The 27,122-nt window shown below is 48.4% G+C and overlaps 1 protein-coding gene across 2 annotated transcripts in view; it reads right to left on the minus strand.

The window, feature by feature from the left end:
• slco2b1 (solute carrier organic anion transporter family, member 2B1) overlaps positions 1–27,122 on the minus strand; it is a 96,463-nt gene that overhangs the window by 25,566 nt on the left and 43,775 nt on the right. For both annotated transcript variants that reach the window (XM_072262545.1, XM_072262546.1), the window contains exons 4-8: positions 19,852–20,014; positions 16,874–17,095; positions 15,145–15,243; positions 12,724–12,854; positions 6,510–6,618 (exon numbers count right to left, since the gene is read on the minus strand). In XM_072262545.1, the coding sequence (XP_072118646.1) occupies positions 6,510–6,618; positions 12,724–12,854; positions 15,145–15,243; positions 16,874–17,095; positions 19,852–20,014 (724 nt within the window). The remainder of the gene's footprint in view (positions 1–6,509; positions 6,619–12,723; positions 12,855–15,144; positions 15,244–16,873; positions 17,096–19,851; positions 20,015–27,122) is intronic.

A 27,122-nucleotide genomic window follows, 5' to 3' on the forward strand; every position in this document is an offset into this window, starting at 1 on the left:
TGATGGACTGCACTGTAACAACTACTTTTTGCAGACTTCTCCATTCTTGGGCATTGGTGCTTCCATACTAGGCCATGATGCAACCAGTCAGGAACCAAAATTAGGCCATTCGGTCCATCGATCACAGCTGATTAATTTATGCTTCTGGTGTGAGAGGTCTTCAATCTATAGCAAGTTAATGAGGAAAAGGCCAGAGAGTGGAGAGACCAGGCAAAGATTAACCATAATCCTATTGAAGAGTGCTGCAAGTTTGAGGACAGATGGCTTCCAGTTATGAGCACATCTACAAGGAGCACTGCCACAACTGAACGGTACCCATCATCAAAGACCCTCAGCATCCAGACCATGCTCTCTTCTGGGAAGAAGGTACAGCAGCTTTAGGTCCTACACTACTGGATACTGTACACAAAAAGCTGTTACTCTTCAATCATGCTGAAAATGTGTGGATAACTTCACTCACCTCAACTCTGGACTGATCCCATAACCTAGAGACTCATTCGTTTTTAGTCACAGAATGCTGCAAGCGCAGAAACAGGCCATTCGGCCCATCTAGTCTATGCTGAACTGTTATTTTGCCAAGTTCCATTGACCCACACCTGGACCATAGACCTCCCCCCCATACCCGTCCCAACCATGTACCTGTCCAAACTTCTCAAATCAAACCTGTACCCACCATTTCCACTGACAGCTCGTTCCACCCTCTCACCACCCTCTGAGTGAAGAAGTTCCCCTCAGAGTCTCCTTAACCTATGACCTTTAGCTCTTTTCACACCCAACCTCAGTGGAAAAGGCCTACTTGCATTTATCCTATATATACCCCTCATAATTTTGCATACCACTATCAAATCTCCCCTCATCTTCCAACGCTCCAGGGAGTACATTCCCAACCTATTCAACCTTTCCCTATAATAACTTTGTAACACGTTTTTTTTGCTTGTTTTGTCTTCTTTTGCACATTGGTTGATTGTCAGTCTTTATGTACAGCTTTTCATTGATTCTGTTATATTTCTGTAAATGCCTGCAAGAAAGTGAATCTCAGAATAGTATATGGCGACACACACTCAGTGGCCACTCTATTAGGTACACCTGTACACCTGCTCGTTAATGCAAACATCTAATCAGCCAATCACGTGGCAGCAACTCAATGCATAAAAGCATGCAGACATGGTCAAGAGGTTCAGTTGTTGTTCAGACCAAACATCAGAATGGGGAAGAAACGTGATCTAAAGTGACTTTGACCATGGCATGATTGTTAGTGTCAGACAGGTGGTTTGGAGTATCTCAGAAACTACTGATTTCCTGGAATTTTCACGTACAACAGTCGCTAGAGTTTACAGAGAATGGTGCAAAAAGCAACAAAAAAAAACATCCAGTGAATGGTAGTTCTGCAGGCAAAAGATGAATAGAGAGGTCAGAGGAAGATGTCCAGACTGGTTCAAGTTGACAGGAAGGCGACAGTAACTCAAATAACCACATATTACAACACGGATGTGCAGAAGAGCATCTCTGAATGCACACGTCGAACCTTCAAGTGGATGGGCTACAGCAGCAGAAGACCAGGCGGTCATCTGAAAAAGTGGCCACAGATACTGTACGTGCTTAGATAATAAGCTTGAACTTTAAACTTTGACCTTGCTTCTCATTTCTATGTACTTGTGAAAGAGGCTCAGAAATGTCACGCTTTCTGTGCTCTCATGTGAAGGGATATTTTGCACACTGGCTACTGAAAGGTATGAACATCTACAGTTGTTTGTTTGCCTGTGAAGGTGTTTTCATTCCAGACTGAATGGTCCATGTGTGGTAGCTTGATTTTATGAAGATAATGACAAGGCACTGACTGATCAAAGCAAGGATTCACTCCCAGTCTCTCAGCTGGACTACAGATATGCACCATATTATCAACATGCTGCCTGGTCTCTGTCACCCACTGCGACCCCTACACCCCTCCCTGTCTCTGTAACCCCTCCAGTCCCTACACCCCTCCCTGTCTCTGTAACCCCTCCAGTCTCTGCACCCCTCCCTGTCTCTGTAACCTCTCCAGTCTCTGCACCCCTCCCTATCTCTGTAAACCCCTGTGGCCCCGACACCCCTCCCTGTCTCTGTAACCCCTCCAGTCTCTGCACCCCTCCCTATCTCTGTAAACCCCTGTGGCCCCGACACCCCTCCCTGTCTCTGTAACCCCTCCAGTCTCTGCACCCCTCCCTATCTCTATAAACCCCTCCAGCCCCTACACCCCTCCCTGTCTCTGTAACCCCTCCAGCCCCTACACCCCTCCCTGTCTTTGTAACCCCCCCTCAGGTGCCCACCATCGAGAACATCTTTGAGAACTGGTGCCTTAAGAAGGCGGCATCATCACTAAGGACCTTTACCACCTGAGACATCCTCTCTTCCCATTGCTAACATCAGGGAGGATGTACAGGAGCCTGAAGACACACATTTAACCATTCAGGAATGGCTTCTTCCCCTCTGCCATCAGATTTCCGAATGGTCCATGAACACAAACATTAGTATGTTATCCCTTTTTTCAAACTATTTGCTTACTTTAGTAATTTAATGTCTTTACGGTCTTTGCACTGTCCTTCTTCAACATATTACCAGCTCCAGCCTACCCACCATCAAGTACGTATATACAGAAAAGGGCCAGTAACATCATGAAGGATCCTGCCCACCCTGCTCATGGACCGTTTGTCCCGCTCCCATCAGGGAGGGGGCTACATAGCATCCGCACACAGACTGAACAACAGTTATTTTCCCCAAGCAGTAAGGCTCCACCCACTAATCCACCCCTCCACACCCCCAACCACACCCCCATTTCCTGTCAGAGTCACCTTGCCTACAGACACTCCTGTGCCCAGCGTCACTTTATGGACGTACAATCTCTGCGCATAAACTAACTTTATTGTGTTCTTTATCTTATTGGGTTTTGTTTGTGCTGCATCAGATCCAGAATAACAATTATTTCATTCACTTGTGTACTGGAAAAGACATTAAACAATCTGGAACATGAACTCTCTCTTTGTGCTTCTGTACCTTTGCACTGAACTGCTGCCATAAAACAACAAAACTGGGCAATAACATATCTGATTCTGATGTCCAGGACCCAGAAGCCTGCACTTGCGTGTGTTAATTCTGAGATTGCTGCATGAACCTACGGAAACATCTGCTGAGTCCACGTTAGTCAACCATCTCACTCAGCAAGAATGGACATGTCTGGAAGGCTTTTCAGTGAAGCAGTAGTAAGCCAGCGTAGTTTCACAATAACACCCCTCAGGCTTCAGGCTGATGCAAAACCATTATCAGATTTCCTTTAGTTTCTGTCAAGAGATTCCCATTGGGTTTCAGCCTCAGGAAACCTACCTCATTCTATGATGTACTTCTTGGCAGGACATTCGGTTTAGTTTGTATAGAGGTATAGGGCACTTCGGCCCATCTATTCCATGCCAACCTGCTACTCTGCCTAGTCTTATTGATTCTACAGCCCTCCACACCATTCCCATTTACGCACTTACCCAAATTTCTCTTAAATTTCTGCATCTATTGTTTGCACCATCAGCTCGTCTTGCACTCTTACCACCCTCTGAGTGAAAAGTTTCCCCTCGGGTTCCCCTTAAACATTTCACCTTTCACTCTTAACTTAACCCATGACCCCTAGTTCTAATTTCAGCCATCCTCCGTGGCAGAAGTCCGTTTGCACTTTTTATACCCCTCATAATTTTGTATGCCTCTATCAAATCACCCCTCATTCTCCAGGGGATAAAGTCCAAACCTATTCAACCTTTCCTTAATAAGCAGGTCGTCAAGTCCCAGCAACATCCTTGTCAATTTCCTCTGTGCTCTTTCAAACTTAATGATATCTTTCCTGTAGGTACGTGACCAGGACTGCACAGAATACTCCGAATATGGCCTTACAAACAAATGTCTTGTACAACTTCAGCACAGAACTCAATACTCAGATTTATGAAGATCGTCATTTCTGAAACAGCAGACCCAAGGATGTCCTAATGGACAGCAACGGGTCAGAAAGGCTTGGAAGGTTATGGGCCAAATGTCGGAAACTGGTTCTAGTTAATGGACACCGTAGTCAGCATCAATGAGTTGGGCCGAAGGGCCTGTTTTTATTCTGCCTAACTCTAGAATAATACAGCATAGAAACAGGCCCTTCGGCCCAACAGGCCCATGCTGGGTACAGTGCCTGTGATGCTAGTCACACTTCCCTGTGCTTGGCCCATCTCACTCTAAACCACTCCTATCCATGTGTTTATCAAAAAGGCTCCTAATGTATCCATCTCTTAACTGGCTCCTCAACTCAGGGGGAATCCAGGACTGGACAACAGGTGGTAGCCTCTTCTGTCAGAGAGATGGGAAAACTAGTTTGTTGTCACTTTCAAAAAGCCACACAGAGATATGGCAATGCCTTCCATCCTAAATCCAACAGGGCTGAATCAGAGTTAAATTCACGGTCCTATGTGATGTGAAATTTGTTTTGCACCAAAAGATAAAGCTTTATTTGTCACATGTACATCTGGATCATACAGTGAGATGTGATGTTTGCATCCAGTCAAGACAACGAAGATTCTGCTGAGCGCAGCCCGTAAGTACCGCCACGTTTCCGGCGCCAACGTAACATGCTTAGAACTTATTCACCTTAATCAGTACGTCTTCGGTCTGTGGAAGGAAAACCAGAGCACCGAGGGGAAACCCACAGGGTCACAGGGAGAACGCACGAACTCCTTACGAAACCCACGCGGTCACAGGGAGAACGCACGAACTCCTTACGAAACCCAAGCGGTCACAGGGAGAACGCACGAACTCCTTACGAAACCCACGCGGTCACAGGAAGAACGCACAGACTCCTTACGAAACCCACGCGGTCACAGGGAGAACACACAGACTCCTTACGAAACCCACGCGGTCACAGGGAGAACACACAGACTCCTTACGAAACCCACGCGGTCACAAGGAGAACGCACAGACTCCTTACGAAACCCACGCGGTCACAAGGAGAACGCACAGACTCCTTACGAAACCCACGCGGTCACAGGGAGAACGCACGAACTCCTTACGAAACCCACGCGGTCACAGGAAGAACGCACAGACTCCTTACGAAACCCACGCGGTCACAGGGAGAACGCACAAACTCCTTACGAAACCCACGCGGTCACAGGAAGAACGCACAGACTCCTTACGAAACCCACGCGGTCACAGGGAGAACGCACAGACTCCTTACGAAACCCACGCGGTCACAGGGAGAACGCACAGACTCCTTACGAAACCCACGCGGTCACAGGGAGAACGCACGGACTCCTTACGAAACCCACGCGGTCACAGGGAGAACACACAGACTCCTTACGAAACCCACGCGGTCACAGGGAGAACGCACAGACTCCTTACGAAACCCACGCGGTCACAAGGAGAACGCACACAGACTCGTTACGAAACACACGCGGTCACAAGGAGAACGCACAGACTCCTTACGAAACACACGCGGTCACAGGGAGAACGCACAGACTCCTTACGAAACCCACGCGGTCACAGGGAGAACGCACGAACTCCTTACGAAACCCACGCGGTCACAGGGAGAACGCACGAACTCCTTACGAAACCCACGCGGTCACAGGGAGAACGCACAGACTCCTTACAAAACCCACGCGGTCACAGGGAGAACGCACAGACTCCTTACGAAACCCACGCGGTCACAGGGAGAACGCACGAACTCCTTACGAAACCCACGCGGTCACAGGGAGAACGCACGGACTCCTTACGAAACCCACGCGGTCACAGGGAGAACGCACGGACTCCTTACGAAACCCACGCGGTCACAGGGAGAACGCACGGACTCCTTACGAAACCCACGCGGTCACAGGGAGAACGCACGGACTCCTTACGAAACCCACGCGGTCACAGGGAGAACGCACGGACTCCTTACGAAACCCACGCGGTCACAGGGAGAACGCACGGACTCCTTACGAAACCCACGCGGTCACAGGGAGAACGCACAGACGCCTTTCGAAACCCACGCGGTCACAGGAAGAACGCACGAACTCCTTACGAAAGCCACGCGGTCACAGGGAGAGCGCACGGACTCCTTACGAAACCCACGCGGTCACCGGGAGAACGCACGAACTCCTTGCAGGTAGTGGCTGGGATCAAATCTTGTTCGGTGATCACTAGTGCTGTACAGCCATTGTGCTAACTGCTACTCTACCATGGTGACCTTACAATATAAAGACATAAAATTACTATAAATTATGTAAGTAAATAAATATTGGCGTTCATGGACTGTTGAGAAATCTGAAGGGAGAGGGTGGAAGCTAGTGCTGCATCATCAGGTTCCTGTACTTCCTCCTCAATGGTAGTAATGAGAAGAGGGCATGTCCCAGATGATGAGGGTCCTTAATCACGTTCGTTGCCTTCCTGAGGCAGTTGCTCTTGAAGGTCTCGATGGTGAAGAGGGTGGTGAGTGAGATGAGTCTGCAACTGTTTGCCGCCTGGGTATCAGGAACACTTACTTTTGATAAACTGCAACAATGACATATTCTCCATTGCACCTTTCTGCTTGGCTTTAGTCTCCTCCAATTTTTTTTCCATGTTGGCGTCACTTTGGTGATCCCTGGAGCCCTGAGGAAAAAGAATCAGTGAGAATTGAATTAGGTTTGCCCAGATTTATGCCATATCGACTCACAGTCTACCTCGTTATGACCTGGTACTATATTGTTTACTTGCACCACTGTTCTCTGTAACCGTTACACTTCATTCCATGTTATGCTACTGAAGTCCTGATTAAGGATCTCGGCCAAAATGACGATTCTATTTTCTGTGTGTTGATTTGGATTTCCAGCAACTGTAAGATCTCTTGTGTTTACAATATTCCAAATGCAGCTTTAATGACATCATCTTCCCTCAGCTGGATCCAACTGTCTCGCCTCTCTTACCTCTTTGTATCGCAAACCACCCCTCTACACCCTCAGTCTAGATGTACCTTATTTAACCTTTCCTCCTCCTCCACGGGTGCTGCCTGCACCTTATTGTACCTTCCCTGTAACCGCTACACTGTATTCCGCATTCTGTTATTGTTCTACCTCAATGCACTGGGAAACCATCTGATCTGTATGAACAGTCTGCAAGTCACGCTTTCCACTGTACGTGTGACAATTCTGGTAACAGGTAGCCAAAACTGCCCAACCCATCACCACCACCAGCCTACCCGCCATCAAGGACATAAACACAGAAAGGAGCCAGACTAGGGCCATTAACGTGGTGAAGGATCCCACCCACTCTGCTCCTGATGAAGGGTCTCGCCCGAAACGTCGACCATACCTCTTCCTATAGATGCTGCCTGGCCTGCTGCGTTCACCAGCATTTTTTGTGTGTGTTGCTGCTCCTGGGCTGTTTGTCCCACTCCTATTGGAGAGGAGGTTACATAGCTTCCACGTCAGGACCACTAGACTCAAAAACAGTTACTTTCCCCAAGCAGTGAGGCCAGCAACACCTCCACCCACTAACCCACCCCTCCACACCCCCAACCACCACTACTTTATCATTTCCTGTCAGAGTCACCTTGCGTGCAGACACTTCTGGGCCTAATGTCACTTTATGGACATACAATCAATCAGTGTATAGAAGCTATCTTATATATTTGTATCTATTGTGCTCCTTGCTGTGTTTTCTTTGTGTTGCATTGGATGTATTGATTGAGATACAGAGCGGAACAGACTCTTCCGGCCCTTCGAGCCACACCGCCCAGCAACCCCCCGATTTAATCCTAGCCTAATCACTGGACAATTAATAATGATAATCAAGGTGACTAAACGGTACATCTTGAGAATGTGGGAGGAAATTGGACCACCATGAGGAAACCCACATAGTCACGGGGAGAACGTACAAACTCCTTGAAGCAGTGGCGGGAACTGAAGCCTTCACTGGTACTGTAAGGCTTTCTGCTAACCACCACGCTGCTGTGCTGCCCCATACACTGCTGCACGAGATCCGGAGTAACAATTACTTGACACCCCTTTACACTAAACAATGACATTAAACAATTTTGAATCTTGAAACAGCGGGTTCAGAAAGAATGGAATACAACAAGAAATTCCACACAATATTCCCACACTAATTGACTGATTTTAAAAGCTTTGCAGCTGATAGAGAGGGCTTGCTATAAACAAGGGAATTTCCAATTCTGCATTTTTGCTTTGTTCATAGATAGGTAGATAGATGGATAGATATACTTTATTGATCCCGAGGGAAATTTGGTTTCATTACAGCCGCACCAACCAGGAATAGAGCGTAAATATAACAATACAAAAACCACAAACAATCAAACAACAAAATGCAAACTATGCCAGATGGAAATAAGTCCAGGACCAGTCTATTGGCTCAGGGTGTCTGACCCTCCACGGGAGGAGCTGTAAAGTTCGATGGCCACAGGCAGGAACAACCTCCCGTGACGCCCAGTGTTGTATCTCGGTGGAATATGGCCGGAGTCCAACAGCAAAAAGTTCAATATCCGGTCTACAAACACGTTCCTCGATCATAATATGACCCGGATTGCACCATCCATTGTTAACCAGAACAGCAAGCCCCCAACTCCTTTACGCTTATCGCTCTCAGTGCACTTCCGGTCAGCCGGAACGGTCTGGAAGCCGTCAATGGAAAAGTTTTGGTCGGGTATGTCCTCGTGCAGCCACGTTTCAGTAAAACACATAACACTGCACTCCCCAAGTGTTCTCTGACGCCTGGCTAGCGCTGTCAACTTGTCCATTTTATTACCCAGTGAACTCCTCTTCTCCATAAGTCTCTGTTGTCTCGACCCGGTCCTCTTTCCTCAACTTTGTGATCCCCCTCTGCATCCTCTGTGTGTTTTCCTCCAGATTTCAGCAGGGGAGTCCGCCACTCTGCTCGCCAAACCAGCCGGCATAAGCTCAGTCAGCTGGTCCCTGGAATAAACAATGCAACCATGCTTCTGCCCCGCTAATGAGACGTGTCGGAATGTAACTGTTTCCAGCGCTAAAAACCCAAATAAAACTCTCTCCACCAGCATGTTAGAGAGGGTGCAGCTTCAACGTGTTACCGAGAGAAAAAAAATAACGTAAGTTAAAAAAGTAAGGAGAAAAAAGTAAGAATACTGGCCGGAACGGCTGTAACAGGCTGCATGCACGACCAGCGCATGCGCACGTTTCATATTTCAATGTGTCGAAGAGAGTGGCCACCCAGCCCATCGAGTGTATGCCAGCTCTCGGAGCAATCACACCCCCTCTTCCTTTTCTTGCAACCTCTCGGCCACTAGCACACCCACTTTGCACCAGTGTCTGCTCGTCCACCAACCCACGCGTCTCTGGGAAGTGGGGATATGGGCTCAATGTGGCCAAGCGGGATCAGCACAGCATTGCAAGAGACCGCAGAGGGATGTCAACTCAGCCCACTCCACTGCAGGCACATCACACCCCACCATCGATCACGTATTCAGAAAGTGACGAGCAAGAAGGCGGCATTTGTCATGAAGGACCCAAATCTTGGTACACACATGCCCTCTTGTCATTACCACCATCAGCGAGGGGGTACAGGAGCCTTAAGATAGAAACTCATTGTTTTAGGAACAGCTTCTTCCCCTCGGCCATTAGATTTCTAAACAGACAATGAACCCATAAACATAAACACGTATCATAAACACAAGAGACTCTGCAGATGAAACAGACACAAAATGCTGGAGGAACTTAGCATTTATGGAGAGGAATAAACAACCAACATTTATACCTCTTTATTCCTTTTTCCTGCACTATCAACTTAATTTTGAGATTTATAGAAATTTAATGTCTTTGCACTGTACTGTCATTGCTAAAAACAAAAAAATTCACACCATCCAAGTCAGTGATGATAAATCCAATCCTGAATCAGAGCTTCAATGGGTGTCTTGGTCAGCACAAGACCAAAAGGGTAGAAGCAGAATTAGGCCATTCAGCCCATTGAGTCTGCTCTGCAAATCCATCATGGCTGATGTTTTATCCCTCTGAAAACCATTTTCTTGTCCCCTCCCCCATAACTTTTGATCCCATTATTAATCAAGGCACCCTTACGATACAGTTTGGTACCAGCAGCGTCACAGGAGTTGCCAGGCAGCATTGAACTCGATGTAGGACTGCCTTAGGCACTCCAGCTCCGGAATCTTCCCTTGGGCTTTACTTCCAGACCTTGCTCATGAGTGGGTTTAGCCGCAAGGTAGCAGAGGTTTGAGATCAGAGTTTTCCTTCTCCTAGATAAGCTGCCAACCACAGCTTTATTAGCTGCATCTGCCCATAGCGACTGAATTAGGGTGTCAGTAACCCACCTTTGCCCCTTCTCCTGTCAGTAGAAATGGTTCCACCAGGCTTAGTAACTAAGCCACGTGTGGAAGCCAGGAGCTGGACTTGGTAGTCAGAGACTGTTAGAGACACACACCACTACATTTAATAGGTAGTGGGAACTAATTTCCATTACCACCCCAGCTATGACAACCTTAAGGAACCACCATCATTAAACACCAAATGAGGTGACTCCCCCCCCACCCACCCCTTCAGGGATGTCCCCATCATTCCAATCACCTTCTCTAGACCTGGACTAACATACTTGGCTTTTCCCTCCAGTTCGGTTGTATCTGAAATGTTAACTGTTTCTCTCTCCACAGATGCTGCCAGGCCGACTGCATCATATAATATTCTGTCGTCTTATCAGATTTCCAGCACCTGCAATAATTTTGATTTTGATTTGCTGTGGATAGTTTTCCAGTGGTTATATTGCGGGAAACACATTGCAAATGGAGGTAATTAAAGATCAGTTCAAAGTAAGTTTACTATCAAAGCACATATACATCAACCTTGAGGTTCATTTTCTTACAGGTATTCACAGTAGTACATAGAAATAAAATAGATCTGGTTGCATCATTATAGGAAGGATGTGGAAGTTTTAGAGAGGGTGCAGAGGAGATGTACCAGGATGCTGCCTGGATTAGAGAGCATGTCTCATGAGGAAAGGTTGACGAGCTAGGGCTTTTCTCTTTGGATGAAGGAAGATGAGTGATGACTTGATAGAGTACAAGATGATGAGAGGCGTAGATCGAGTAGACAGCCAGAGACTTTTTCCCCGAGGCCTGAAATGGCTAATTGGTATTGCATAAATTGGGGGACCACTTCATCGAGCACCTCCGCACCACCCGCCACAGGCGGGACTTCCCAGTCGCCAAACATTTTAATTCCCATTGCCATTCTGAAGTGTCGATCTATGGCTTCCTCTTGTACCAAGATGAAGCTACCTTCAGGGTAGAGAATCAAAACCTTATAGTCCATCTGGGTACTCTCCAACTTAATAGCCTGAATGTCAATTTCTCCTTCCAGTGAACAAATTCACCCCCCAACCCCGATTCCGCACTCTGACCTTTTACTTCTTCTCACCTGCCTATTCTCCCCCCCGCCCCCCCCCCCCCGGGTGCCCTTCTCCTTTCTCCAGCCCTTGACCTTTCCCGCCCACCTGGCTTCACCTACCACCTTCCAGCTGGCCTCCTTCCCCTCCCCCACCTTTATATTCTGGCGTCTTCCACCTTCCTTCTCAGTCTTGATGAAGAGTCGTAGCCCAAAACGTTGACTGTTTATTCTTTAAATAGATGCTGCCCAACCTGAAGAGGTCCTCCGGCATTTTGTGGGTGTTACATGATTTTGAGATGATTGGAGGAAAGTATAGGGGAGATGTCAGACAGCATACACAAAATGCTGGTGGAACGCAGCAGGCCAGGCAGCATCTGCAGGAAGAAGTACAGTCGACGTTTTGGGCCGAGACCCTTCATCAGGACTAACTGAAAGAAAAGGTAGTAAGAGATTTGAAAGTGGGAGAGGGAGGGGGAGATCCAAAATGATAGGAGAAGACAGGAGGGGAGGGATGGAGCCAAGAGCTGGAAAGTTGATTGGCAAAAGGGATACGAGGCTGGAGAAGGGAGAGGATCATGGGACGGGAGGCCTAGGGAGAAAGAAAGGGGGCGGGGAGCACCAGAGGAAGATGGAGAGCAGGCAAGGAGTTATTGTGGGAGGGACAGAGAGAGAAAAAGGAATAATTAATTAATTAATTAATTAATTAATAAGGGATGGGGTAAGGGGGGCAGCGGCATTAACGGAAGTGAGAGAAGTCAATGTTCATGCCATCAGGTTGGAGGCTACCCAGACGGAATATAAGGTGTTGTTCCTCCAACCTGAGTGTGGCTTCATCTTGACAGTAGAGGAGGCCATGGATAGACATATCAGAATGGGAATGGGACGTGGAATTAAAACGTGTGGCCACTGGGAGATCCTGCTTTCTCTGGCGGATACAGCGTAGGTGCTCAGCGAAACGGTCTCCCAGTCTGCGTCGGGTCTCGCCAATGTATAGAAGAGATGTCAGAGGTAGTTTTTTCATCCACACTGAGAATGGTAGGTGCGTGGACGCTCTGCCAGGTGTGATGGTAGAAGCAGATACATTAGGGAGATTTAAGAAATTCTTAAGACCGACAAATGGATGATAGAAAAATGGAGGGCTTTGTGCGAGGGAAGGGTTAGATTGATCTTGGGGTAGATCATAATGCGCAGAAGGGCCTATGCTGTTCTAGGTTCTGTGTTGTATGTTCCACGTCCTATGTAAATGACTGCATTGGGCCATAGATTGGACACGGTCTCTCCTTGATTTCTGGCGCTTCCCTTGGACAGACACCTCAGCCAACAGACCTACCTCCTTGGGCATCTCCCTTGGGAAGAAGAAGTAAGGAAGGGAGAAGATGAGGACACAGCTGGCTGCCATGAGGAAGCCTATCCACCAGGCCCCCAACCAGTGAGGGTCTCCAAACTTCGGAACCATGTCCTCTGTAACAGAGAGAAAGCACAAAATAAGAATATAGAATGGAGAACAGTACAACACAGGAACAGGCCAAATTAAACTCAATCTCTTTGGACTGTACATGGTCTCTATCCATACTTCCCCTTCATATTCATGTGATTATGTAAAAGCCTTATAAATAGCACAATTGTATTGGCTTTCACCTTCTGTGCCTGAGACCATGTTCTCTTCTTGCTGCCATCAGGAAGAAAAGTACAGGAGCCAGTTCAGGAACAGTTATTACCCCTCAGCCATCAAGCTCCTGAACAAAGGTGATAACTTTACCCAGCTTTACTTGCCCCATCACTGAAATGTTCCCACAACCCATGGGCTCACTTTCAATGACACTTCATCTCATGTTCTTGATATTTATTGTTTATTTATTTTTATTATTTTTTTATTTTTCTCAGTTCAAGCTGGTAAAACCTGAGGTATGGGCATAGCCAAGTACACTTATTTGTCAATTGCTAGGAACTTTCGGACTATTCTAGTGGTGTTTGGTATTGTGGCTTTCTCAACATTAACATAGATATTACTGTGTAGCACTAGTTGTTTAATGCTATTGTGTAGTCCTTTGGGATGACACCAGTTGTAGATATTACTATTGGGACAATGTATACCCTGTTCATGTTCCAAAGTCTTTCGATTTCCTCTTTTAATTCAGCATATTTCTCGTGTCTTTCACTTACTGATTTCTGTAAGTTGTGTGTGTTTGGAATGGATAAATCTATTAAATAAGTTGTTCTTGCTTGTTTATCCTGTATTATTATATCTGAACGGATATTATAGATTGTCCTATCTGTAATGACTGATCATTATTATTATTTCTCTTTTTTTCTCTCTTTTTGTATCTTCACAGTGTGTTGTCTTATGTACATTGGTCATTGAGTGTCCTGTGTTGGGTGTGGTCCTTCATTGATTCTATTGTGCCTCTTCATATTTACCGTGAATGCCTGCAAGAAAATGAATCTCCGGGTTGTATATGGTGACATATATGACTTTGATAATAAATTTACTTTGAACTACTCATGGAATCCTGCTCCAGGCATCCACCCCTCTCCATGTAAACAAAAATTGCTCCATACATCTCCTTTAAACTGTCCCCTGGGCACAGGAGTTCCCAACATGTGGTCCATGGACCCCTCAGTTAGTGGTCAGTGTCCATGGCATAAAAAAGGTTGGGAACCTCTGACTCAGAGCCTCAGCCATGAGGTCATCTTGGACGCAGCGGCTTGTCGCAGCCTCGCGGGAGAGAGAGCAGGGGACTACACTGGGCACATTGGAATCGTGCTGGGTTGGGAGCTGGCCACTCCTGTCCAAGCTTCTCTCCAGTGTTCGCTCAACACACCAACTCAGCTAGTCAGGCTCAGGCAGCATCGACCGCCAGGAAGGGTGAAGAAGCCAGAATAAGAAGGTGGCCAGGTAGGAATACAAATTGGCAAATAACACACACAAAATGCTGGAGGAACCCAACTGATCAGGCAACAGCTCCTGAAGTGAATAAACCATCAACGTTTCGAGCTGAGACCCTTCATCAGGGCATGAAGTCAGAGCCTGGCCTGCTGAGTTCCTCCAGCATTTTGTGTGCATTGCTCTGGATGCCCGCATTTGCAGAATATCTTGTGTTTGAGATAGGTGAGACCAGGTGAGGGGGAAGATGGGTGGGTGGCGGGGAAAGGATGAAATAAGAGCCCAAAAGGTGATAGGCGGAAGGGGAAAAGAGCTGAAAAAGGAGGAATCTGATAGGAGAGACGAATGGACCATGGGAAGAAGGGAAACTCCATGGGAGGAGAGCCAGAAGGAGCTGTTGAGCAGGTGAGGAGAAGAGAAAGGGTGAGAGGGGAACGAGAATGGAGAATGGGGAAAAAGAGAATGACTGGGGAGGGAGAAATCACCGGAAGTTAGAGAAATCAATGTTCATGCCGTCAGGTTGGAAACTACTCCAGACGGAACATGAGGTGTTGCTCCTTCAACCGGAGAGTGGCCTCATCGTGGCAGCAGAGGCGGCAATGGACCAACATGCCGGAACGGGAATGGACAGTGGAGTTGAAATGCTGACCACCGGAAATCCTGCCTGTCATGGCGGACAGAGCGATGAATTCTTGAGAATGGCAGGAATGCAGATTTGAGATGTCAACACAACCTCGTCAAGTGGCTGTGCTGGCAAGGCATCCGCCTTTATCATTGAATCGGAGCCAGGGTGGGCTCAGTTGGGACTGAGCCAGCCTGAGTTCACCCCATTAGTTACAGGTGAAAGTGCTTGGCGGAAACACTCACCTGCTGATATCTTGTCAATGTCAATGAAGATGCGGAGAACAGATGCACCCAACACAAACCCAAAGGCAGGGCCCAGAACAGTCACGGCAAACAAAATCCCTGTGAATGGAAGAAGATTCAGAGTGAAGACACACACTGCCCAAAGGAGCCTCCTTCAAACAAGGTAAATGCAATGTTCGCATTTCCAGAGGACTGAAACATAAAAACAAAGATGTAATGCTGAGGCTTTATAAGGCACTGGAGAGTATTGTAAGCAGTTTTGGGTCCCTATCTAAGAAAGGATGTGCTGGTATTGGAGAGGGTCCAGAGGAGGTTCATGAGAGAGATCCCAGGAATGAAAGGATTAACATATGAGGGATGATTGATAGCTCTGGGCTTGTACTCACTGAAGTTTAGAAGAATGAAACCTAGCGAATGTTGAAAGGTCTAGATGAGTGGATGTGGAGAGGTTGTTTCCTATAGTGGAGGAGCCTAGGACTAGAGGGCACAGCCTCAAAATAGAGGGATGGTCATTTAGAAAAGAGATGAGGAAGAATTTCTTTAGCCAGAGGGTGGAAAGATTAGCCTGGCTTTGCCTTTATACCTTGGAGTAGGGGAATTCAAGATTCAAGATTGTTTAATGTCATTTCCTGTACACAAGTGTAAAGGAGAACAAAATAATTGTTACTCTGGATCCGATATAGCACAAAAAAAACACAATAAAATAAAGAACATAATAACTTTTAAAAACACAGTAAATACAAATACATAAGATAGCTTACACACACTGATTGATTGTATACCCAGTAAGTGATGCTAGGTACAGGAGTGTCAGTACATAAGGTGACTCTGACAGGAAATGATAAAGCAGTGGTGGTGGGGGTGTGGAGCGGTGGGTTAGTGGGTGGAGAAGTTGGTCTGTAATCTTGATGTGGGTGCTACGTAGCCTCCTCCCTGATGGGAGTGGGACAAACAGTCCATGAGCAGGGTGGGTGGGATCCTTCATGATGTTACTGGCCCTTTTCTGGCACCTTTCTGTATGTATGTCCTTGATGGCGGGTAGTCTGGTGCCAGTGATGAATTGGGCAGTTTGACTGCCCGTTGTCGAGCCTGTTGTCCATCGCAGAGGTGTTTCCGTACCATGCAGTGATGGATCTCTTTTTGACCCCTTCAGAAAAGCAGCAGCGTTGGTAAGCTTTCCTGATTATGCAGAATATGTCCTGGGACCATAAGAGGTCGTGTGAGATGTGCTCTCCCAGGAGTTTGAAACCGCTCGCAGTTTCCACTGCTTTGCTGTCAATGTAATGAGGGGTGTGAGTGGTGTGTTTTCTCCTGAAGTCAACAACCATCTCCTTTGCCTTGTTGACATTGAGGAAGAGCCAATGAGAGATGACCTTATGCTTAAAACTATGAGAGGCATAGATAAAGTGGACGGTGGCAGTCTCGTCCCCGGGGTAGGGGAGTCCAAAACCTGGGGAACTTAAGTTTAGAGTGAGAGGGGAAAGATTTAAAAGGGACCTGAGGGACAATATTTTCACACAGGGGGTGGTGAGTACATGGAATGAGCTGCCAGAGGAAGTGTTTGAGGCAGAGACAATAGCATCGTTTAAGAAGCTCTCGGAAACATGGAAGGAGGGGTGGATACAGGCCAAATGCAGGAAATCGGGTGGGCACTGTGGTTGGGCCAAATGGCCTGTGTCTGTGTGACGTTGCTCTGTGGAGAGGTGATATAGATCCTCCTTCGACTTACCAAGATACAGTGGAGAATTCCTGTTGCTGGCATAGTCATCCACGTACGATATCCCGAAGGGCTGGATGGGGACTCCACCAATGCCCAACAACAGCTGTCCGACCATCAGGAGGGACAACATGTAGTGGTCACTTTGAATACTGCCCGTCTCACAGGTCTCATTCTTCAGTTGCTGAGCCGTTGACGCCAACTGGCAGGTATCGTTAAAACCGTCATCGTGGTCTGGGGTAGAACAGGCAATTTATAGTAAACCAGATACCTCGAGTTCTCTCCACTCTGCTGCATATGGAGACTCTCACTCAACAGATATACAGATGTTGCCAGAGTTGGACTTATACAATGAGCAGTTCAGCTCTGAGGTGTGTGGTGCTACAAAAATATCTGAGAATACTGCTCCAAAATTCCTTGAAAGTGGCATCACAGGTAGCTAGAGTTGTAAAGAAAGCTTGTGGCACCTTGGCCTTCATAAATCACAGTGTTGAGTACAGGACTGGTGATGTTACGTTGAAGTTGTATGAAACATTGGTGAGGTCAAATTTTGAACCTTGAGAGTAGTTCTGGTCACCTCCTGACAGGAAATATATTAGTAAGAATGAGGAACACTCACAACATGCTGGAGAAACTCAGCAAGTCAGGCAGCATCACTGGATACGATGAGTCGATGTTTCCAGCCGGAATCCTTCGTCAGGACTGAAGAGGGAAGGGGCAGAGGCCCTATAAAGAAGGTGGGGGAGGGTTGGAAAGAGAAGGCTGGTAGGTTCAGTTGAAAAACCAGTAATTTGAAAGACAAAGGGGTGGGGGAGGGGAAGCAGGGAGGTGATAGGCGGGAAAACAATGGGTAGTAGAAGGAGGCTGAACCAATCCAATGAGAGGGATGTTGTTCTTTCTTGTGGGTCTGGGAGCAGGGATTTCACGGTCTTTTTTTGCTGGGGAGAGATGAGGAGAGAAGACGCGAATGGAGAGAGTTGGTAGACTGCTGGATGGGGTGGAATTGGAGCAAGGGTGCGAAGGTCAGCGATGCTCGGAGGAGGTCGATGATGGATAAACAGCCCTATCAGTGAGCTCCAACATTGCACATTAGAGTGTTTCATGAGAATGGGCCCTTTTCTTTTTTCTTTTACTAACCACATAGTCAAATTAAGAATTATAAAGCTCAATCGTTTAATTGCGTATTGCATACTGTTTGTCATTTCGTGGTTCTGATTTGTAACAGGGGACACATCACGCAGCATGTTTGGGTGGGTCGAGGGCTGTCTTCCTCTAGGTTAAGTCGCTAGCCGAACCAAGAGTTACATAGGTTAGGATTTTATTCCCCAGAGTGTAGGAGATTGTGAGGAGATTTGATAGAGGTATACAAAATTATGAGGGTTATAGATAGGGTGAATGTAACCAGGCTTTTTCCACTGAGATTTGGTGTCTATCAACTAGAGGTCATGGGTCAAGGGTGAAAGGTGAAATGTTTAAGGGGAACCTTGGGGGAGGGGGGACTTCTTCACTCAGAGGGTGGTGAGAGTGTGGAACAGAGGCTAAATCGCTGAATCTATTCAAGTCCAACGGCATGGTATGAAGCCAGCAGCTGGTCCCTCTGCATCGGCAAAACAAAAGCTGGTCATTGACCTCAGGAAGCAGTGAGGTGCAAATGCCCTTCTCTGAGGTGGAGAAAGATTCATAGAGACATAGAAAAGTACAGTAACATGCCCTTCAGCCCATCTAGATGGTTGTTAACTTCAAGTTCACGGATATAAAATGTCACTGGCATCTTGTTCTGGTCCAGCCACGTAGGTAATATGGCCAAGAGAGCACACCAGTGTCCCAGCTTCCTCAGAAAGCCACAGAAACTCGGCAGATCCCCATTAACCATCACCATCGGAGCATTACAGCATTGTAAGACCGCAGGGAAGCGCAGACAGCTGTGGACACAACTCAGCACATCACAGAAACCAGCCTCCCCTCCGTGGACTCTGTCCACAGTGCAGCATTCAACATAATCAAAGACCACACCACCTCAGATATCGTTGCTTCTCCCCCACACCACCCCTCCCATCGGGCAGAAGATGCAAAAGCCCGTAAGCACATATCTAAATTAATATGTCAGATCTACAATAACCCCAAGATCAAAATCTCCCCCATGCTTCTTTCTTGTTGCAGTCAACTGCTTCCCATAGGCCCTTTGGCCCACTGAAACTGTGATATCACCCACCCATTTACACTGACCCCATTTTATTCCTTCCCACATTCCTATCAGCACCCCCCCTCCAAGATTCTACCCCTCACACACACTCTAGAGGGGAATTAATAGCGGCCAATTAACCCACTGACTCCACATCACATCGGTATTTTCTGAGATAGAGATTCAGCACAGAATAGGCCCTTCCAACCCACTGAGCCATGCCACCCAACACCACCCCGATTTAACCCTACCCTAACCACGGGACAATTTACAATGACCCATTAACCTGCTAACTGGTATGTCCTTGGACTTGTGGGAGGAAACTGGAGCATCCCAAGGGAACCCACGCGCACACGGGAAGAAACGTACTTACAGAGGACACCGGAGCTGAACTCTGAACTCCAGCACCCCAAGCTGTAATTATGTCCATAAGACATAGGAGCAGAATTAGGCCATTCAGCCCATCGAGTCTGCTCCGCCATTCCATCATGGCTGATCCCAGATCCCACTCAACCCCATACACCTGCCTTCTCGCCATATCCTTTGATGCCCCGACCGGTCACGAAGCGATCAACTTCTAACCACTATGTTACCGTGGCAACCCATGGGATGTGGGAGGAAACTGGAGCACTGAGGAGAAGGCTGGGCGGTCACAGAGAAAGCGTGCAAACTCCACACACTAGCAGCGCCCAAGGTTGGGATCTGAACCCGAGCCACTGCTATAATTCCTCATTTTCCAATGGAATTCTGCCCAGTCATTGAATCCCTCTCCGGAAAACAAGTAAGTGCGGAAGGAGGAGGTACTCACCCGAGAAAGTGCTGTCGTACGTGTAGCGACCCATGAGGAAGTGGGGAAGGGCCATGGTGAAGGTAGCCACACTGACCACGATCCCTCCGCAGCCAATCAGCCGTGGCCGGTGAACCCGGCTCCCAAAGTAACTGATAAAGATGATGAACACTATGCTCCCAATCTGAAACAACAGAACAGAAAGAAAAAAAGGTGTTGAAAAGACTCGCAGGGACATTAGAGGGCTTGAGTCACAAGGACAGACTGGACAGGCCAGGACAGTATTCCCTGAAGTGAAGGAGGCCGAGGGACTTTATAGAATCAGGCAGAATGGATGAATAGATGAAAGATCACATTTAATGTGACAGGCACATCGCAACACATGGTGCACGGGATGTGCTGGGAGCAGCCTGCAAGTGTCACCACGCTTCCGGCGCCAACAAAGCATGCCCTCAACCCCCTAACCCTAACCCATACGTGTTTGGCCTGTGGGAGGAAACCTGAGCACTCGGAGGACTTTGACTTTTAAGGTGGGGAAGTTGCCTTCAAAGGTGACATATGTTTATTATTTATTTAGAGGGAGAGTGCAGACCAGACCCTTCCAGCCCAATGAACTTGACCGTCCAGCGTCCCCCGCTTTTTAACCCTAGCCTAATCATAGGACAATTTACAATGACCAACCAAGCTACTAAACGGTTTGTTTTCAGAATGTGGGAGGAAACCTGAGCTCCCAGAGGAATCCCATGTGCTCACGGGGAGGAACATACAAACTCCTTGTGGGTATCGTCGGAATTGAACTCCCAGCTCTGACACCTCGAGTTGTAATGGCGTGGCGCTAACTGTTATGCTACCGTGGCACCCAGGAGCGAACTTGTAGACCACAGAGCGTGTCCTGTGACGGCTCTCAGATGGCGACGGGATGGCATATGGGAGGAAGATAGATCAGCTGGTCGAGTGGTGCCGCGCCAACATCCTCGCACTCAATATTAACAGGACCAAGGGAGTGATTGTGAACTTCAGGAAAGGGAAGTCAGGAGGACACACACCAATCCTCATTGAGGGGTCAACAGTGGAAAAGGTGAACAGCTTCAACATCTCAGAGGATCTGTCCTGGGCCCAACATATTGATATAATCACAAAGAACGAACAACAGTGGCTATACTTCGTTAAGAGTTTCAGGTCACCAAAGACTCTAGCAAATTTCTACAGATGTACCAGGGAGAACACTCTGACTGTCTGGGATGGAGGCTCCAATGAAAGGATCACAAGAGGCTTCAAAGAGCTACAGACTCAGCTATCTCCATCACAGGCACAGCCCAGCCCATCATCACGGACACCTTCAACAGGTGATGCCTCAAGAAGACGGCATCCATTACAAAGGACCCTCACCACCCAAGACATGCCCTCTTCTCATTGTTAGCATCAGGGACGAGGTACAGGAGCCACGAGACACACGTCCAACGATTCAGGAACAGTTTCTTTCCCTCCGCCATCAGAATTCTGAATGGACAATGAACCCATGGACACTACCTCACAATTCCTCGTTTACCCTACTTATTTGTTCAGAAACCACACACAAGATGCAGGAGGAACTCAGCGAGTCAGGTAGCATCCATGGAGAGGAACACACAGTTGTTACGGGGTCCTGAATTACCAGAATGAACTGTGCTCGGTTATCCCCATGATCTGTGCTTTTGAAAAGAGAGAGAGTTATTTAACACCGACATCCTTGTTTTTAAGAGAGAGAGGTGAAGACTGCTCACAGTATGTTTACATTTCTATAAGGACACTGTCTGCTTGGAAATTCTTACAGACAGAGAAGGGAGGAGCTGTTTAAAAGACAGTTGGTACTCAGCACGGGGAGATAAATAGAAGGTCAGATGATAGACCTCAGACACATGGTTTTGGACACTGAATGAGCTTTGTTGTGCCCGCAGAAAAAGTGGGTTTTGGAGGATCGATCAGGCAGATCGATCAGTGGCTCTTGCAGTGTGAACAGGGCATGACCGGTGGGGAGTTATTTGTGTATCCAACCCTCGCCTGGGTTGATAGCTCCACACAGAAGAATGGTCCCCTTTTGTTGTGGTCACAGTCGGTGACTTCTAAAGCAAGGGTCCCCAAGCTTTTTTTGCACTATGGACCAGTTTAAAATTGACAATATTCTTGCGGACCGGCTGACCTGGGGCGGGGGGGTGGGGTAGGGTTGCCAACAGACAAGAGTAGCAGTCAAATACGTTGTGTTTACCCAGGGAAAGACTACAATGACCATGAAGCCTTGCGCGGGCACCAGTGCGCATGCGTGACCTGCGCGTGCGTGTACCTGCCGATTTTTTTTCTGCAAGTCGTTTTCGGTGATTCTGTTCGGGGGGGGTGTTAATCATGACCGGAATATAGGTGATAAGTGGCTAATACACTCAATTTCGTTTCTAAAAAGGGTTTATCTAACGAATTTAATATTAAACACACAACGCATATTTTCCTTGCATAGATATAGTGATAAGTCAATTATCAGGGGAGGACAGGGGAGCTTGAAGTAAGTATTGAACGAACTTCCAGTAGAAGTGGTAGAAGCAGAGATATTATCATTTAAAGAAAAATTGGATGGGTATATGGACAGGAAAGGAATGGAGGGTTATGGGCTGAGTGCAGGTCGGTGGGACTAGGTGAGAGTAGCGTTCGGCACGGACTAGAAGGGCAGAGATGGCCTATTTCCGTGCTGTAATTGTTATATGGTTATATAAGTCACTTATAAGTCAATAGCATCATAACATTTTATGTAATGTTTGGATATTAAACACACAGCACATATTTTCCCTGTATGAACATATAAAATCATTGCAACACACCAAGATCACTGAATCAGATGTGAATCAGTTTTCCTGCAACAACAGGGTCCTATCTAGGGATGATGGGAGACAGCGATACTCGAAGGGGGTTCCTTATGTCCAGTCTATTCCGCAATTTAATTTTCATTGCATTCATTGCAGAAAACTCCGCTTCACAGAAAAATGTTGGAAATGGAAGCAACGTTTTCAGTGCTTTCGTGACTATCTCAGGATAATTAGACTTGACTTTGATCCAGAATGCCGGCAGAGATGTTATGTCAAACATACTTCTCAGCCTGCAGTCATTTGCAAGCTCGAGGAGTTGATCTCCTTCCTGCGCTGATATGGATGACGCGCGGGTAATGACCTCGCGTGTGTTCAGGCTCAACAATGCGTGACAGGGAATGAGGAAAGGTGCAGCTGACTCATATTGCCAAATCATATCGTTTCCTCGTGGCCCGGTAGCACATGCTTTGCGGCCCAGTGGTTGGGGACCGCTGTAAAGGATTTCGGAGGACAATGGGAAGATCGACGGCGTCATCTCACCTGAAGACTCAAATCTCTCCCTCTCTCTCTCTCTCCATCACTATTCAACTCAATACCACAAACTGAACTGAACTTTACTCATCATCATGAGACTGTATTTATTTACCCCTAGACTTGAAGAAGCTTGGTTTTCATATATTTCCACACTTACTGATATACTTACTTATACATATTCATTGCTAATCTGTTTGACATATCTGCATTTATATTACTGTATTGAGTAGTTACTAATAAATATTATTAGTTAATAGCAATACCGGACTCCAAAGTGTTTTCCATCTCTGCTGGATCTTTAACCCGTCACGGGGTACGTAACACAGTCGACAACATTTTTTTTTGTTTGTTGTAACTTACAGTAATTTTGCTACACCTGCACTGTACCGCGACCAAAAAACGGCACATATCACAAACTAAGTCAAGTATAATGAAGCTGATCATGAGGGCCTTTAGTATGAGTGAGAACTTAAATCAGAGAACAAAAGCAGTACAACAGTCAACCCACAATTGCTGCTAATTTAAACTGCATGTTTAGACAGCCAGATAAAGGTGCTGAGAACAGAGAGAAATGGACAATACACAGGCAGAAGGGAATACTTTACTATGGCACCAATAGCTTATTTGTTCTGGCACAGTATTGTGGGAAACAGGCCTGTACAAGTGTGGTCAGGTTCCACCTGCCAGCACCTCACTGTGTCTCTCATTCTTGCCTGCTCACGTCTCTGTCATGGAGCCTCGTGAATTTAAAGGTCAGGATGAGCTTAATATATCACACCGAAACAGTCAGTGAAATGCGTCACAGTGCGTGAATGATGGAGACAGTCTACGGACTGACCCGGGGGCAGCCTGCAAGTATCGCCGTGTTTCAGGAGTCAGCAGAGCATGCCCACAACATGCTAATCAGTACTTCCTTGGAAAGTGGGAGGGAACCCAGCTCCTTTAGGAACCCACGTACAAACTCCTCAGCGGCAGGTGGGTGCAGTTGAACCCGATCGGTGATCAGTGGCACTGGAAGGCAGTTCACTTACCATTGTGTTAAGAGGGTTTATTTCTACTTCTATCACTTCCCCTGGGCCCTGTCAGCCAGGTCTAGGCACCCATCATTCTCTGTTCCCCGTCACCCAACTCTCCATGTTTCCCATCACCCACCCAACTCCCCGTGTTCCCCGTCACCCACCCACCACCTCGTGTTCCCTGTCACCCACCCAACTCCCCGTGTTCCCTGTCACCCTCCCAACTCTCCGCTTTCCCCGTCACCCACCTCTCCGTGTTCCCTGTCACCCACCCACCACCTCGTGTTCCCTGTCACCCACCCAACTCCCCGTGTTCCCTGTCACCCTCCCAACTCTCCGCTTTCCCCGTCACCCACCTCTCCGTGTTCCCTGTCACCCACCCACCACCTCGTGTTCCCTGTCACCCACCCAACTCCCCGTGTTCCCTGTCACCCTCCCAACTCTCCGCTTTCCCCGTCACCCACCTCTCCGTGTTCCCCGTCACCCACCCACCACCTCGTGTTCCCTGTCACCCACCCAACTCCCCGTGTTCCATCACCCTCCCAACTCTCCGCTTTCCCCGTCACCCACCTCTCCGTGTTCCCTGTCACCCACCCACCACCTCGTGTTCCCTGTCACCCACCCAACTCCCCGTGTTCCCTGTCACCCTCCCAACTCTCCGCTTTCCCCGTCACCCACCTCTCCGTGTTCCCTGTCACCCACCCACCACCTCGTGTTCCCTGTCACCCACCCAACTCCCCATGTTCCCTGTCACCCTCCCAACTCTCCGCTTTCCCCGTCACCCACCTCACCATGTTCCCTGTCACCCACCCACCACCTCATGTTCCCCGTCACCCACCCATCTCTCCACGTTCCCCGTCACCCTCCCAACTCTCCGCATTCCCCGTCACCCACCTCTCCGTGTTCCCCGTCACCCACCCAACTCTCCACGTTCCCCGTCACCCTCCCAACTCCCCGTGTTCTCTGTCACCCTCCCAAATCTCCACGTTCCCTGTCACCCACCTCTCCGTGTTCCCCGTCGTCCACCTCTCTGTATTCCCCATCACCCACCCACCGTCTCGTGTTCCCTGTCACCCACCCACCACCTCGTGTTCCCCATCACCCACCTCTCCGTGTTCCCCGTCAACCACCCACCGCCTCGTGTTCCCCGTCAACCACCCACCGCCTCGTGTTCCCCGTCACCTACCCAACTCTCCACGTTCGCTGTCACCCATCCACTGCCTCGTGTTCCCCATCACCCACCCACCTCTCCACGTTCCCCGTCACCCTCCCAAATCCCCGTGTTCTCTGTCACCTTCCCAAATCTCCACGTTCCCCGTCACCCACCTCTCCGTGTTCCCCGTCGCCCACCTCTCCGTATTCCCCATCACCCACCCACCGTCTCGTGCTCCCCGTCACCCACCCACCACCTTGTGTTCCCCATCACCCACCTCTCCGTGTTCCCCGTCAATCACCCACCACCTCGTGTTCCCCGTCACCCACCCACCTCTCCATGTTCTCTGTCACCCTCCCAACTCTCCGCGTTCCCCGTCACCCATCCACCTCTCCGTGTTCCCCGTCACCCATACAACTCTCCGCGTTCCCTGTCACCGACCGCCTCGTGTTCCCCATCACCCACCGCCTCGTGTTCCCCATCACCCATCCATCTCTCCGTATTCCCCGTCACCCACCCAACTCTCCGCGTTCCCCGTCACCCACCACCTCGTGTTCCCTGTCACCCATCCATCTCTCCGCGTTCCCCATCACCCACCCATCTCTCCGTGTTCCCCGTCACCCACCCATCTCTCCGCGTTCCTCGTCACCCACCCAACGCTCCGCGTTCCCCGTCACCCTCCCAACTCTCTGCATTCCCCATCACCCACCTCTCCGTGTTCCCCGTCACCCACCCACCGCCTCGTGTTCCACGTCACTCATCTCTCCGCGTTCCCCGTCACCCACCTCTCCGCGTTCTCCGTCACCCACCCATCGCCTCGTGTTCCCCATCACCCACCTCTCCGCGTTCTCCGTCACCCACCCATCTCTCCGTGTTCTCCGTCACCCACCCAACGCTCCGCGTTCCTTGTCACCCACCCAACTCTCCGCGTTCCCCATCACCCACCTCTCCGCGTTCTCTATCACCCACCCAACTCTCTGCGTTCCCCGTCACCCACCTCTCCGTGTTCTCCATCACCAACCCATTTCTCTGCATTCCCTGTCACCCACCCACCGCCTCGTGTTCCCCATCACCCATCTCTCCGCGTTCCCCATCACCCACCACACTCTCTTCCAGCCACCCACCGCTCTCTGCTCTCCACACCCACCACTCTTTGTTCTGGACACACACCACTCTCTGAGTAAAGAAGCCCCCATGTGAATCTTTTTCAAACTTTGCCCACTGCGTCCTCTGGTATTTGACATTCTCTCTCCTGGGAGGAAGATACTGTCTGTCCAGTCTACCTATGCCTATCATAACGTTAATCACTTCTCTCAGTCGTCCCCTCAGTCCCTGCTGCTCCAGAGAAAATAATTCCCAATCAGAATCATATCACTAACGTTGTGAAATTTGTTGTTTTGTAGGATAATACATTTCAATACTTAAAACATACTAGATTATAATAAGAAATGCAAAAAAATAAATAAGTAGTACCAAAAGGGAGCAGAAAATACCGAGGTAGTGCTCATGGGTTCAGAAATCTGATGGCGGAGGGGAAGGATCTGTTCCTAAGACGCTGAGTGTGAGTGTTCAGGCTCCTGTGCCTCCTCCCTGATGGTAGCAATGAGGAGAGTGCCCAGTATCCAAGTTTGTCACAAAAATACACCAAACACTTGAAAGGAAGTTGGACGGCAACACAGATAGGAAAAGTTTAGAGGGAATGGGACAGGCACTGTCCCTCTATCAGGGTAAGGGATTAGCCTGGATTAGTTTTCGATC

Source organism: Mobula birostris, chromosome 7 (assembly GCF_030028105.1).
Source record: "Mobula birostris isolate sMobBir1 chromosome 7, sMobBir1.hap1, whole genome shotgun sequence".
Taxonomy (NCBI): Eukaryota; Metazoa; Chordata; class Chondrichthyes; order Myliobatiformes; family Myliobatidae; genus Mobula; species Mobula birostris.